Here is a 13565-nt window from a genome sequence, read left to right on the forward strand (position 1 = left end):
GAGCGTTCTGCTGGTGCGAGGGGAGGGGGCGCTCTTCCTCTTCCTCCTCCTCCTCCTCCCTTCTACTCTTCCTTAAGGAGAATAAAGGATGGAGGCCAGTCGCTGGAGACGGCGATGCGGAGGTGAGGAAGGTCTCAGCACCGTCTGTAGCTCGTCCTCTGCCGCGGTGTGAGGCTGAGAAAGCGTGAAGCTCCGTGTGTTTGTCTCTGTGTTCTGCAGCGCTGCACAATAACAGCTCTGAGCGCAACGGGCCGCACCACTGCTCGCAGCAGCGGGGGGATCTGCGCTCTGAACAGCAGCGTCTCTCTCTGAGCACAGCTCTCTGCTCCCCTCCTCACTTCAGCGCTCCCTCCGCCTCGCTACCACAGCCTGTCGCTCTGTCTCTCTCTCTCTCTCATCTCACAGCTGCTGCTGCTGGTTTCTCTTTCTGCTTCTCTGCTCTCGTCCTCCGTCTGTCTGTCTGTCTCTGTTTTACAGCAGATGGGTCGAGTCTCCATAAGCACAGAGAGATACAGACAGGCATATTACAGGAGGGCCTACAGTGACCTGTCTGTCTCTCTCTCTCTCCAGTGTCTTCAGAAGAGAAAAACAAACTGTTCATCGACACAAAGCACTCCAGCAGATGTGTGCTGCAGTTTGGACGTGGCTCTGGTGTTAATGTGGCCAAAAATAAATGCATATGATAAATGCAATGATTTTGCATATCAGTTTCAGAAAACTGTAGAGTTTTTACAGCACCGAACCAAAACACACACACACAAATTCAATCACTCTCACACACACACACACACACACACTATGATGTCGGAGGATCCACTGCACTTCCTGTGACGTGCAACACAACAGGCTGGAAGAAACCGGCCCTGTCGCCACGGCAACCATCAGATCTGTGATTAGCTAAAGCAGAAACGATGAAGCGTCACACAAACATACAGAGACAGATGCGACTCCATCCGCCGCAGTTTCTCGCTGATATTTTAGGGGTCAGAACTTAGGCTGCTTGAAGCAGCTATCTTTACATGGCCTACTTCCACAGAGAGAGAGAGACAGAAAGAGAGCGAGACGCATGAGCTGAGCTGGATTTTTCTCCAGAAACACTGTGTGTGTGTGTGTGTGTGAGAGAGAGTGAGTGTGTGTGTGTGTGTGAGAGAGTGAGAGTGAGAGAGTGTGTGTGTGTGTGTGTGTAAGAGTGAGTGTGAGCAAGTGTGTGTGTGTGTGTGTGAGAGAGAGAGAGTGTTTGTGAGAGTGAGTGTCTGTGTGTGTGTCTGCAAGTGTGTGTGAGTGAGTATCTGCATGAGTGTGTGTGTGAGAATGTGAGTTTGTGCGAGAGTGTGTGTGAGTGAGTGTCTGCATGAGTGTGTGAGAGTGAGTGTGAGCAAGTGTGAGTGTGTGCGAGAGTGTGTGAGTCTGCGAGTGTGTGTGAGAGTGTATGCGAGTGTGAGTGTGTGCGTGCGTACGTACGTGAGTGTGAGCGAGTGTGTGTGTGTGAGAGTGTGAATGTATGCGAGTGTGAGTGTGAGTGAGTGTGTGCGTGTGTGAGTGTGTGAGTGTGTGTGAGAGAGAGGGTGTGTGCAGGGCTGTCCTTAGCTGACACGGGGCCCGGTGCGAGATAGGGAGCGGTGCCGCACTCGGTCCGTTCGCCGCGGGGCCCCCTCAAGCACGGGGCCCGGTGCGACCGCACCAGTTGCACCTCCCTAAGGACGGCCCTGAGTGTGTGTGTGAGAGAGAGAGAGAGAGTGTGAGTGACAGGAGTGTATGTGTGTGACAGGAGTGTGTGTGTGAGTGTGAGCGAGTGTTTGTGTGAGAGTGTGAGTGTGTGTGTGAGAGAGAGAGAGTGTGTGTGACAGGAGTGTGAGTGTGAGCGAGTGTGTGCAAGTGTGAGTGTGTGTGTGTCTGAGAGAGTGTGTGTGTGTGTGTGTGTAAGAGTGAGTGTGAGCAAGTGTGTGTGTGTGTGTGTGAGAGAGAGAGTGTGTGTGACAGGAGTGTGAGTGTGAGCGAGTGTGTGCAAGTGTGAGTGTGTGTGTGTCTGAGAGAGAGAGAGAGAGAGAGTGTGTGTGTGTGTGTGCGTGCGAGTGTATGTTTGTGTGAGTGTGTGAGTGTGTGTGTGAGAGTGTGAGTGTGTGTGAGAGAGAGAGAGAGTGTGTGTCACAGGAGTGTGAGTGTGAGCGAGTGTGTGTGAGTGTGAGCGAGTGTGTGCGAGTGTGTGTGTGTGTCTGAGAGAGAGAAAGTGTGAGTGACAGGAGTGTGAGCAAGTATGTGCGCGTGAGTGTATGTTTGTGTGTGTGTGTGTGTGAGTGTGTGTGTGTGTGAGTGTGTGTGAGTTGAAATGTTAGAAAGTCATGCAAATATATCCATTTTGCTGTCAGGAGTAGGTGAGGCAAACGAGCGCTGCTGCGCGCATGTGTGCTACACAGATGGAACGCAATAGAATAATAGCGCAATAATTCTGAATAAAACATGCATTCTGCTAAAATATTTGTTGTTGGACATTAAATGTGACACATGTAGAATTTTAAACCTACATTAGTGTATTTTTATGATAGCAGTAACTGTAAATCAAATGTAAGCTAGCTAACACAGCCCTAATTACTAGCTCAAATGAGTCAATGTGTATTCCTCTTATCAGTTAAAATATAGTCTTGTAAGGAATTTTAACTCAGTTGTAAGGGAATTAATTATTATTATTGATTCAGGTTTTGATAGGACTCGGATTTGAAGAGCCTAATTCAACCTGATTCGAATTGATTCTAAATTTGATAGTTTACACTCTATCAGCTACTCGGCCAGCGAGAAGTTGATGTCAGTGTATATTACCAATTGAATATGTAAATTTTGTATTCTCCCTGGCCACGGGTGAAATACACTGTTTTATATTATTTATTTTTATTTTTAATTTAGTGATTTTAATGCTTTAAAGAGCAATTTTATATTGTAATGTTTTAATGTTCTACTAATAACCATAAAGTACAGCTGTAATAAAACCAGAGAGAAAGGCTGCATGGCTAGAAACACAATGTAGCAGCATGTTATAATGTTTTCAAATATCTTAAAACAAAGTCATTAAATCTTGGGCACCATACATTAAATACAGTCGGTTGTAGCCTATATTTTTAATTATTTATGTTGCATTTTCTGTATACTTTTATTTTTAGACTGATAACGTCAACTAACTGTATGTGAGAGAGTCAGTGATAATATCAATGTGTTCCTGTTGGTCAGAGTTAGAGGAGCTCCGCTTAGCCTGACAGTTAGCCTGCTAGCCAGGTTAGTTTCCCAGCATGCCACAGTGACTGAGCTTGAGCTATGGTCATTTTGCTTTATGAAACCAAATCAAGTGAAAATAAGTCAGACTAACTGAAATAAGCCTGGCTAGTTTTATGAAACAGCCCTGTTTGATCTGACTGGGCTCAGCTGCTGAGAAATCTCACTTTCACACACAAACAAACACAAAAACAGCAGCATGTTTTCTCATCATGTGAAGACCCTCGTCTCTCTGCCCTCCCTGCAGCTCTACTTTTGTCTTGTTCTCTATTTTCAGGATAATATTCTGTATTTTTTGTGTTAAAAATAAAGTACAATAAATCGGAGACAACCAAGGCCATAACAAACCAAACCAAACTAGAACTCTTTATCAAACCACTCGTACAGTTAAAAATCACAAAAATGAAGTCAACTATAGCCTAGCCTATATTTTCAATTCAAAATGGCAAAATGTGACAAAAAAATCGAGTAGTTTGCATAAATAATACAGCATGTGGTGTGTGCCATGCCTCATCTTATTCGTTTTTGTTAATAAACCTTATGTAAGCTAGTTTGTCATTGTATCTTACTGATTTATTGTTGTTGTGCTTTTTAATTAAGAATAACAATGAATCCATCTTTTGTTTTAGTCTTAAAATTGAAAGGTGTATAGATGTAAGCAAAACAGACAATCATCTTTTCTTGTTAAATGTGACAAGATCGTGAATTTGAAAGCGAAAGCAGCCGAAGCCGGCTTATAACATAGCAGCAGAGGAACTCCCGTTTACACAATTCAAATCACAAATAATAGGCCTTCTGCTGATAAGAGAGAACAGGTTGAATGTTAACCACTTTCACTGCCATATGACTCTAATAACAGGTTATCAGCATGCATTGATTAATCCCATGCTGTAGCAAAAGAAAATGCGATCAAATTATGTGCTCGTGCGATCAACTGAGAAAGTGAGTCGCAAAAGAGTGACCAGTGGGAAAGAATGAGTCTAGAGCCCTGTTAAACTGCAGAAATACTGTTTAAATCTGAATCCTGTGCTCTGGGTGTCTCTGTGTGAATGAGCAGACGCGCGGTTTAGTGTGAAACTGAATTTGAGAAAGAAAACAAGACGTATCTCATAGGGCCTTAAAAATGTATTTATTAAAGCGGTCAAGACTTGAATTTTTATTTTAATGTTTACTTATAATGTTTATAACGTTTTTTGCACAAAAAACAAATAAATATGTGGGGAAATGATCTTATTCTAAATAAGGGTCTTGGCTTGTCAGGAATCAGCCACTTTTCCAGATTGCACGCGAGTGTTTTGACAACATGATCACAATAAAACAGTCATTTCCAGACGAAGCATTATGAGATCATGATCTTACGGTTTGTGCTGCAGCTGCAGTCAGATCTAGCTCTGCTTCATCTCTCAACAGATGTTTCTATGTGACTCTCCGTGACACTGTGCCTCGATTACAAAACAAAATCCTCCGACACGATCCGAGACACTATTAAAATAAACGATTCACTAGTTCCTGACGCTGGGATCCTTCTGATATCAGTACAAACGATCTTTCACTCATTTGTGCTGACGACAGACTGATATCTGTAACTGTATCCAGTGCAGACGAGATAGCGCAGTGATTGTATTAGCTTCTGACGCGACGCGATGCTCGTCTGTGTCGCTGTGACGTCATCTTGCCCCTCAGATCCAAAACAAACCATTTCTGGAGCTTGATTAAATAAAAGCTTTGTTTGTAATGAGGAGCCATTTTTAAGCTATGATATTTGCAGGATGTTTTAATGCTACAAACACCTCTTATATGCCAAAAGATCAAGGAAAATTAATGTCATGACCCCTTTAACTTTTAATAAATTGCTGTTAAATAGTGTAAACTGGTGAGCGTGTGGAGGATCAGCACTGCGGTCACACATTTCTCTTGATGTAAGCATGTTGTTGATTTGTGTTTCAGTGTCCTGATAATGTGTGACCGGCGCACCTGCTGCACATTCACCGAACATCTGCCCAAACACAGAGATTCAGCCGCTTTACTGTGAAACAAGAACATCGACAGAGTACACGAACAAAACCAGATCATAATAATAATCCAGGATGGAGAAATATGGGCAACCCATGAAAGAAAACACATCATAAAGTGGAAACAGACACAAACTGTGAGCAAAATCAAGTAGCCAAACAAACCACTTGAGCCAGCAGTTAGAAAAAAATCATCAATACGCATTACTGAAAATAACCCCACAAGACAAGATAGAAACACTTAAACCCAAAAAACAGCTGGAGCTGATGGGATTTAAACCAAATGCTAAACTAAACTAGACTCTGTGCTCTGTGCTCGGTCACATGTTTGACTGAAGAACAGCCATCGTCATTAAAAACAGACCAATCTCACCACAATAATTACCTTTCTGTCACTTGAGTGAAAGTTATTCTGTGGGATGATAAAACACTCCCAGATTGGATTCATACTACTGCACATCTGAAATAATACTCTCCCCATTTTACATTCACGGCTTTTATTATTAAAAAGCATTTGATTCAGTCTGACACAAATGATTACTCGACAAACTCAAAGTGGTTTAGGAGGTCAAACACACACTGACAGAAGACGCTGCACAAATATGATCTCAAAACCAGCAGAATATCTGCGTGGCGTGAGAAAGATGAATCCAAGCAAACTGTTTTCACTAAATCACAATGAACAGAATCAGATGTTTCAGCGGTTCCTCTGAGTCACACCAAACTCTCCAAGCGTTGTTGACTCCACAGATCTGCAGACGAGCCGTGAGACGCCAGAGACACCGAGCCTCCATCACTGCTCTCCGTTATTACCCTCTTTTGGATCATCAGGCAAATGCAGCAGTAGATTTATGCTTTTGCTGTTGGAGCAAATAGGAAAGAATGCAAAATAGTATTTGCTACAGTCTCCCATACATCTCAAGAGAAGTTTATCTATGCCGATCTGTCTGAACTGCACTAATCACTGTGTCCACTAGCACTCACAGCTGAGCCACTGCTTAAACAACTGCTGGAGATGAACAACGCCAAACCAAACAGCTGAGGATGACAGCACCTGTATCTGAGCATCTGAGCATCTGAGTCTGAAGGAGAGTCAGTGCTGCCCTCTGCAGTATCACATGTATGCTGGCCAAATGCATTTATAAGCTAATACCGGCTTGTTGAAATTTGCATTAGTTTTCATATATCTTCTTGTTTGTGTGTGTGTTATTTATTATGTATATTAGTGTGAACACAGTCATGAGTGATAAAGATCAGCTCATTGTAGCAAATACAACTTGTTAAATAATTATTTTCAGTGTATTTGTTAATTGATTTTTATTTTTTTTCAATTCAAGTGTCTTTAAAGCTGCAGTCCGTAACTTTTTCTGGTTAAAATGATCTGAAATCAATATTTGAGCAAGCACATAACCAGCCAGTGTTCAAAACTATCTCCTTACTTTAGCCCGATTCACAACGGTTAGCTTATAATAATGTTTTCTAGTTTGAGTGGTATGGGTAGGTTTTCGCGGGAAATTCGAGCATGCCGCTGCGTCATTACGTCACGTCTGTAAACATAAAGAAGTAGTCCCGGCTGCTAGGCTATCTATCATATGTGAGGATCCTGCAGGTGACGGATCATTTATAGCCTTTTCTCACAGCAGCTGGAATAATTAAATTTTTAATCTGAATAATTCTCTCAGCAAACCAATGGATCTGTAACAAAACACACGTGAACAAACCCACGTGTGTCAACAACTGTGTGTGTGTGTGAGAGAGTGTGTGTGTGTGACTCTCTCTCTCTCTCTCTCTCACACACACACACACCCCTCCTTACCTGCGATGGTGACCCGTCTTCTCTTTCTTTCCTTTTGGTTTTCTCTTCCGTGCTTGAATGGCCAGCACTGGAGAACCGGGGGAGACTGGACCGAATCCCAAACAGAGCAGAGCTGAGCCGAGCCGAGCCGAGCCGAACAGAAGACCCGCGTCAGTGACAGAAGCATCGCTCAAACAAACACAAGCGCATTCAGCCCTCATCTGAGTGAAATGAGAGCTGATGGCTATGTAGTGTGCACTAGATAGGGACTGATGTCTCTCACCCTTTCTAGAGCTCATGGTGTCGCTCACCCTTTCTAGAGCTCACGGTGTCTCTCACCCTTTTCTAGAGCTCACGGTGTCGCTCGCCCTTTCTAGAGCTCGCGGTGTCGCTCGCCCTTTCTAGAGCTCGCGGTGTCGCTCGCCCTTTCTAGAGCTCGCGGTGTCGCTCGCCCTTTCTAGAGCTCGCGGTGTCGCTCGCCCTTTCTAGAGCTCGCGGTGTCGCTCGCCCTTTCTAGAGCTCGCGGTGTCGCTCGCCCTTTCTAGAGCTCGCGGTGTCGCTCGCCCTTTCTAGAGCTCGCGGTGTCGCTCGCCCTTTCTAGAGCTCGCGGTGTCGCTCGCCCTTTCTAGAGCTCGCGGTGTCGCTCGCCCTTTCTAGAGCTCGCGGTGTCGCTCGCCCTTTCTAGAGCTCGCGGTGTCGCTCGCCCTTTCTAGAGCTCGCGGTGTCGCTCGCCCTTTCTAGAGCTCGCGGTGTCGCTCGCCCTTTCTAGAGCTCGCGGTGTCGCTCGCCCTTTCTAGAGCTCGCGGTGTCGCTCGCCCTTTCTAGAGCTCATGATGTCGCTCCTCTTTCCTGTGCGTCACCGCTGCCAACAAGCGCTCAGGCATCTGTGTGGCCGCGCACGGGCAGTCGCGCTCATGAATATTAATGACGCATCATCCAGGCGTTTAACTGATTGGATGAAAGGAAGAGAGGCTGGCGAGTGGGCGTTAACGAAAACGGATTTTACTCCCGCAAAGAGCTGGACAATGAATATTCATGGCTAACGCGCAGGGACGCTTCAGGAAGGTTACCTACGTCGGATAATCTCATTAATATTTAGCACTGTCAGTGGGCATCGTAGGATTGGTCAGTTCCACGCAGCCGGTAGATTTGCACAGCTGAGCGTAAATTCAAAATCACCTGCAAAAGAGTGTGTATTCATTTTTAAATGTATAAGTAATTGTGTTTAATTTATAAGGAAAATCATTGCTCGAATTAATGTAGTTGTTATTAATGCTATCATTACTACATGCGTTACTTTCTAATGTTACATATGTGTCTGGCGCTGTTACACCTGATTGCGCAATCTGAATTGTAGTGCTATGATTGACAATGGTGTAAGCCAATGACGTCCGTCGGGGGGCGGGCCTTTGTGTAGGATTCGTTTCCGGGGCATGTGAGAGTCAAACACGTGTGGATGTTTTGAGGAGCGGTTCGGACTGGGAAAAATTCCAAGAAATAAGTGAGACTAGAATGTTGACAATAGATATATCGATAGAAGATGTTGATGAATTAAATAAATATATAAGTGATGTTATAATTTTTAATTTTATTATTATTATTATAATTTTTTTTTTTTTAAGTTTTCCTTTAACGTCATTGCTCCACACTCCATCCTAGTAGGTGGCGGTAAATGCACCTAAAGCTGGTTTGCCAACCGCCATAAAACGTCAAAGAAGAAGAAGAAGAAGAGGAGCTGTTGTGTCGTGTGCGTGCAGTAAGATCTTTACATTATGTTCTGCTCCAGTCCTGAGACTTGTGTGCTTTAGAATAGATTTACTTTGTTCGCGTTGACTCTGCTGTCTCTGTGCTTTCAGATCTGTGCGGTTTCCTTCTCAGTCCGTCTTTAAGCGCATTTGTTACTGCTATCCAAGAGCCGACTTCACAGTCCCTCGCACCCTACTGTTCCTGCAGCTGTCGTCTACGACGTGAGTAAAAGTACATTATAATTCCTGCTAGAATTAGATTCCTAATTGTGAATACATAGATAAGCCAGAGTAAGAATATTGTGTGAATGTAAGTTATTCACAGCTCAGGCCGATGGAGCAGACTGAGGCTCTGACCGGCGAGAAGCGCTGCTTCCCCGAAGAGCATCCGGGTCACGCCGCCAAGAGACTCCGAGTGGAAGAGGAGGAGGAGGAGAGCCGAGGAGATGAGGAAGAGGAGCTGTGTGAGGAGGAGGAGGAGGAGGAGGAGGGGGAGAGCTTCGCTGACATGATGAAGCACGGACTCAGTGAGACAGACGTGGGCATTCTCAAGTTCATCAGCGAGCACAGAGGCTTCTCCGGCATCCTGAAAGAGAGGTGTGTGTGTGTGTGAGACAGGAGTGTGTGTGTGTATAAGTGTGACAGGAGTGTGTGTTCGGTGACATGCGTGGTTTCTTCTGTAGGTACTCAGACTTTGTGGTGCATGAGATCAATAAAGAGGGGAGGACGGTTCGTCTGGATGATCTGTGTGTTCCTGCTGATGTGGAGGTGAGAGGCTGCTAGTGTTGTGCTCCAGGCCGAACCCTAGACTCTAACTCACCTCACAAGTGCTCTTGTCTCGGCAGGAAGAGTCTCCGGAGTGCAGTTCAACCGACTCTCAGACGCTGACAGAAGAGCAGAAGCAGCAGCTGGAGGAGCTGCAGCTCTTCAAGAACAAAGAGGCCAGCGTGGCCATCGAGGTCAGACGCTCTCGTCTGTGCTTCACATGCTGCTTCTCATTCGAATCAAATACATGCCCTTTTATTCAGGGCTTCTGCAGGTCTTAAAAACTCTTGATTCGCCCATCCACAAATAGAGCAGAAAGTCTTACATTCTTAAATGTAATTAAATGTTGCATGAACTGAAATAAATGAATCTCTTCCTCAGCGTTTCTGTCTTGTTTTCCAGTACATATGTCTAAACATCCTTAAATCAAGATATAATTACTGGAAATGCAAAATGAGGATATGAAGTCTTGTTTTCTGAACAAAATGAAGTGAGTTTATGATTAAAACATGAGCAAATATCAGACAATGGGGAATGAAAACTTGTTTCTCTTTGAATTAAGTGGATTTAATCTGAGCCCATTGACAAATAATCATAAACTCACTTCATTTTGATCAGTTTCACAGCAAACAAGACTTTTTTTGTTCTCCAGTAACTGTATCCAGATGTAAGGATCTTCAGAGGTTCGCACGGGAAACCCTGAGGAAGAGCAGCAGTGTGATCAGAAGTTACAGTAAAAGTCACTTCCATATTCTAGTGTTTATGGGCAGAGATATTCAAGACTTCAGCTGGGGTTTTTTTCGTAAAATGAATGCAAAAGATGCGTCGTTTGATCAGGACAGTAACTAAAGGGTTAGTTTTAGCATCTTGAAAAGCTGAGCTTGTGTTCATGAAGTAAATAAGAGTTTTATATAGCCACTGAAACGCTGCAGCTCTGCAGTTTTAATCAAAGACGGCGCACCTGCTGGTTATGAGAGCGTTCATGAGTGAGCTGATTACTTCTGTTTGATTGAGCATCAAGCTCCAGTGCATTGTGGGAAACCGTCACAGGCTGGCTAACAGACGGAGTCTTTCAGGTGCAGCAGGATTCGAAGGAGAAGCGCACTCTTCTGCACAGAGCTGTGAAGACGCTGTATCCCGGCCTGGAGACCAAGACCGAGGACAGAGACGGGAAGAAGTTCATCGTGGCGTATCACGCTGCTGGGAAGACCGCGCTGGCAGGTACTGCTGTGCTACAGAGCTTGGACTCTGAGTGAGTAGTGAAGGTGCTTGATCACTCGATGAGCTCTGGCCTGCATGACGTGCTTCAGTGTGTCCTCTCTGTCCTGAGTAACGCTCTCTTGTTCTCCTAACGCTCCTCTCGCTCTCTGGACAGAGCTCCGGCCCTCGGCAGGTAAGAGCAGGGATCTGTCCTTCTGCTGCAGATTCATTCAAAGCTTGTCTCTTGACCGCCGTCTAGTGGCTGTGACTAAAGATGTTAAAACAATCAGGAAACGGTGGATGAATTATTTTGGTGACCCGCCAGAAATATTAAAAAGCTGTAAGCTTTCCGCTGTTATTGCATAGAAGTACTGTGGAGGTGTTCTGAATATAATCAGCTGTGAGTGTAAACGCTCAGTTCAGTAGCACGTGTAATGCTGCTGTCTAGACTAGATTTGATGAAGAGTCTAACCTTGCGTAGATATTGCACTGCTGGTGTTGACCATGTACGATTTTGTTAAAAATAAAACAAAGCAATTAAAAAATAATATTTTAAATGTTGATTGAGTCTGTGCTACATTTCTTTGTCCATTTTCATGTTGAGTCTTTCGTCTCTTCCTCATGTGTCCCACCAAAGCCCCTCGAAAGCACTCGTGGCCGAAGAACCGCGGGAGTTTCTGTCATTTCGTGCTGTATAAGGAGAACAAGGACACCATGGACGCCATCAACCTCCTGTCTAAGTTCCTCAGGTCTGTGAAACGCTGGTCTGAGCCGCCGCTGCCGCTCCCTAACGCCCCGCTCACAGCTCCTCCTCTGTTTCTGTAGGGTCAGACCCAACATGTTCTCCTACATGGGCACCAAAGACAAGAGGGCCGTCACGGTGCAGGAGATCGCAGTGCTGAAGTGAGTGAAGCCCGTCAGACGTCTGCTGTCCTCAGACTCGCCCGTGTTTACATGAATCTGAACGTGTCTCCACAGGATCAGCGCTGAGAGACTGTCTCACCTCAACAAATGCCTCATGAACCTGAAGCTGGGGAACTTCAGCTATAAGAAGCATCCATTAAAACTGGGAGAACTGCAGGGAAACCACTTCACGGTGGTTCTCAGGTGAGACACTGACTCCTGTGAGCTGCTGTCTGTCTCCAACCAGATAGACATTTAAACCAGCTTACACTCACTTCATTCTGAGCTGGTTTTCAAGGGTTAGTGCACCCAAATATAAAAGCCAGGATTTATTCCCCTCATGTTGAAGTTCTATGAGCACTGCTGGTTTGTCACTGGCACAAGCTGGTTAAGCTGGTTATTGCTGCAGGTAGATCAGCGTGTGGCCATGCAGTGTGTTTAAGCGTGAAGCGTCTCTCCTCTACAGGAATATCTCCGGCACTCAGGAGCAGGTGGAACAGGCCATGACTTCACTCAGAGAAACCGGCTTCATCAACTACTACGGCATGCAGCGCTTCGGCACCACAGCCGTGCCCACACACAGACACACAGTAGGCAGGTGACCACACACACTAGCATGTACACTGACACACACACACACCTGTGTGAAGAGGGAATGTGAGGGAAACTCACGGTTTGCTCTTGGCTCTTATTCTCAGGGCGATTCTGCAGAACAACTGGAAGGAAGTCGTGGATCTCATCCTGAAACCTCGTCCTGGAGGTCAGATTCTCTCATTAACAACACAAATAAGTCAAGTTGATTTATGATGTGGCTATTACAGTACAGATCAGCTTTACAGCAGTAAACGGAATATAAGGTCAGTGCTGCATAACTGCAGTCAGGAATTTCAGCTATAAAGCAGCTCAGCAGACATTATTCAGTCTTTCAGTGACTTCACTGGATCATTGCAAGCACAGCTGAATAGATTCATTTTACTGAATAATAATTCTCTGTAAGCTCTCACTGATCGAGCCAAAGGTGACCGGAGTCAAACCTCCATCAGGTGACTTTTCTCTAACCATAGTGGAGAAGAAGAAAAAAAGATCATAACCAGACTATTAAATCATTGTGCTCCTACTGTTCATTTTACTGAATAATAATTCTCTGTAAGCTCTCACTGATCGAGCCAAAGGTGACCGGAGTCAAACCTCCATCAGGTGACTTTTCTCTAACCATAGTGGAGAAGAAGAAAAAAAGATCATAACCAGACTATTAAATCATTGTGCTCCTACTGTTAAAATGACTTGGCAAATATCACTGGCTGTAATCTTAATATATCGACCCCCAAAATCTCCTGATTTTTTCTCTGATATAAGTGAATTACTTACTCTTGTCTGTGCTAATCATTCATCCGTTATTTTGCTTGGTGATTTTAATATACATGAAAACACTGTACAATGCGATGAATTGATGTCTGTGCTGGATTATTTCAATCTAACCCTGCATGTAACTTTCCCTACTCACTCAAGGGGTCATATACTGGATCTCATTTGTACGTTTGGCTTACTTAATGTTCTTGTTACTGGCTCTGATTTGCTTTCTCTGATCATAAGCTCATAAACTTCAGTTTTAGTTTTCCATTATTTAGATCACCTATGAAGAATATACTTACCTAGCTATTCACAAGCACAAGTTCTGCATTTGACACGGTTATCTTTCTGATATCGGTATCACTGATTCAGCTCTTTCCTGGCTCGTTTCTTATATCGGCACGGCAAGTTTATTTATATAGCACATTTCATACACAATGGTAATTCAAAGTGCTTTACATAAAAGAAAAGAAAATAATAATAAAAAAAAAAATCACAACAATAAAACAAGGAATTTAAAAACGTTGAAAATGA

General features: G+C 44.3%; 1 protein-coding gene across 1 annotated transcript in view; it reads left to right on the forward strand.

Moving 5' to 3' along the window:
• Positions 1 to 8791: 8791 nt before the first annotated feature.
• The window catches only part of pus7 (pseudouridine synthase 7), a 14684-nt gene continuing 9910 nt past the window's right edge, over positions 8792 to 13565 (forward strand). Inside the window, 11 exon segments of the mRNA XM_016573931.1 lie at positions 8792 to 9035; positions 9139 to 9410; positions 9497 to 9581; positions 9659 to 9772; positions 10655 to 10799; positions 10954 to 10971; positions 11416 to 11527; positions 11604 to 11681; positions 11757 to 11885; positions 12148 to 12279; positions 12380 to 12441. Coding sequence (XP_016429417.1) covers positions 9148 to 9410; positions 9497 to 9581; positions 9659 to 9772; positions 10655 to 10799; positions 10954 to 10971; positions 11416 to 11527; positions 11604 to 11681; positions 11757 to 11885; positions 12148 to 12279; positions 12380 to 12441 — 1138 coding nt within the window. The 5' untranslated portion in view covers positions 8792 to 9035; positions 9139 to 9147.

Source organism: Sinocyclocheilus rhinocerous, unplaced genomic scaffold (genome assembly GCF_001515625.1).
Source record: "Sinocyclocheilus rhinocerous isolate Xijiao unplaced genomic scaffold, SAMN03320098_v1.1 scaffold1795, whole genome shotgun sequence".
Lineage (NCBI taxonomy): Eukaryota > Metazoa > Chordata > Actinopteri > Cypriniformes > Cyprinidae > Sinocyclocheilus > Sinocyclocheilus rhinocerous.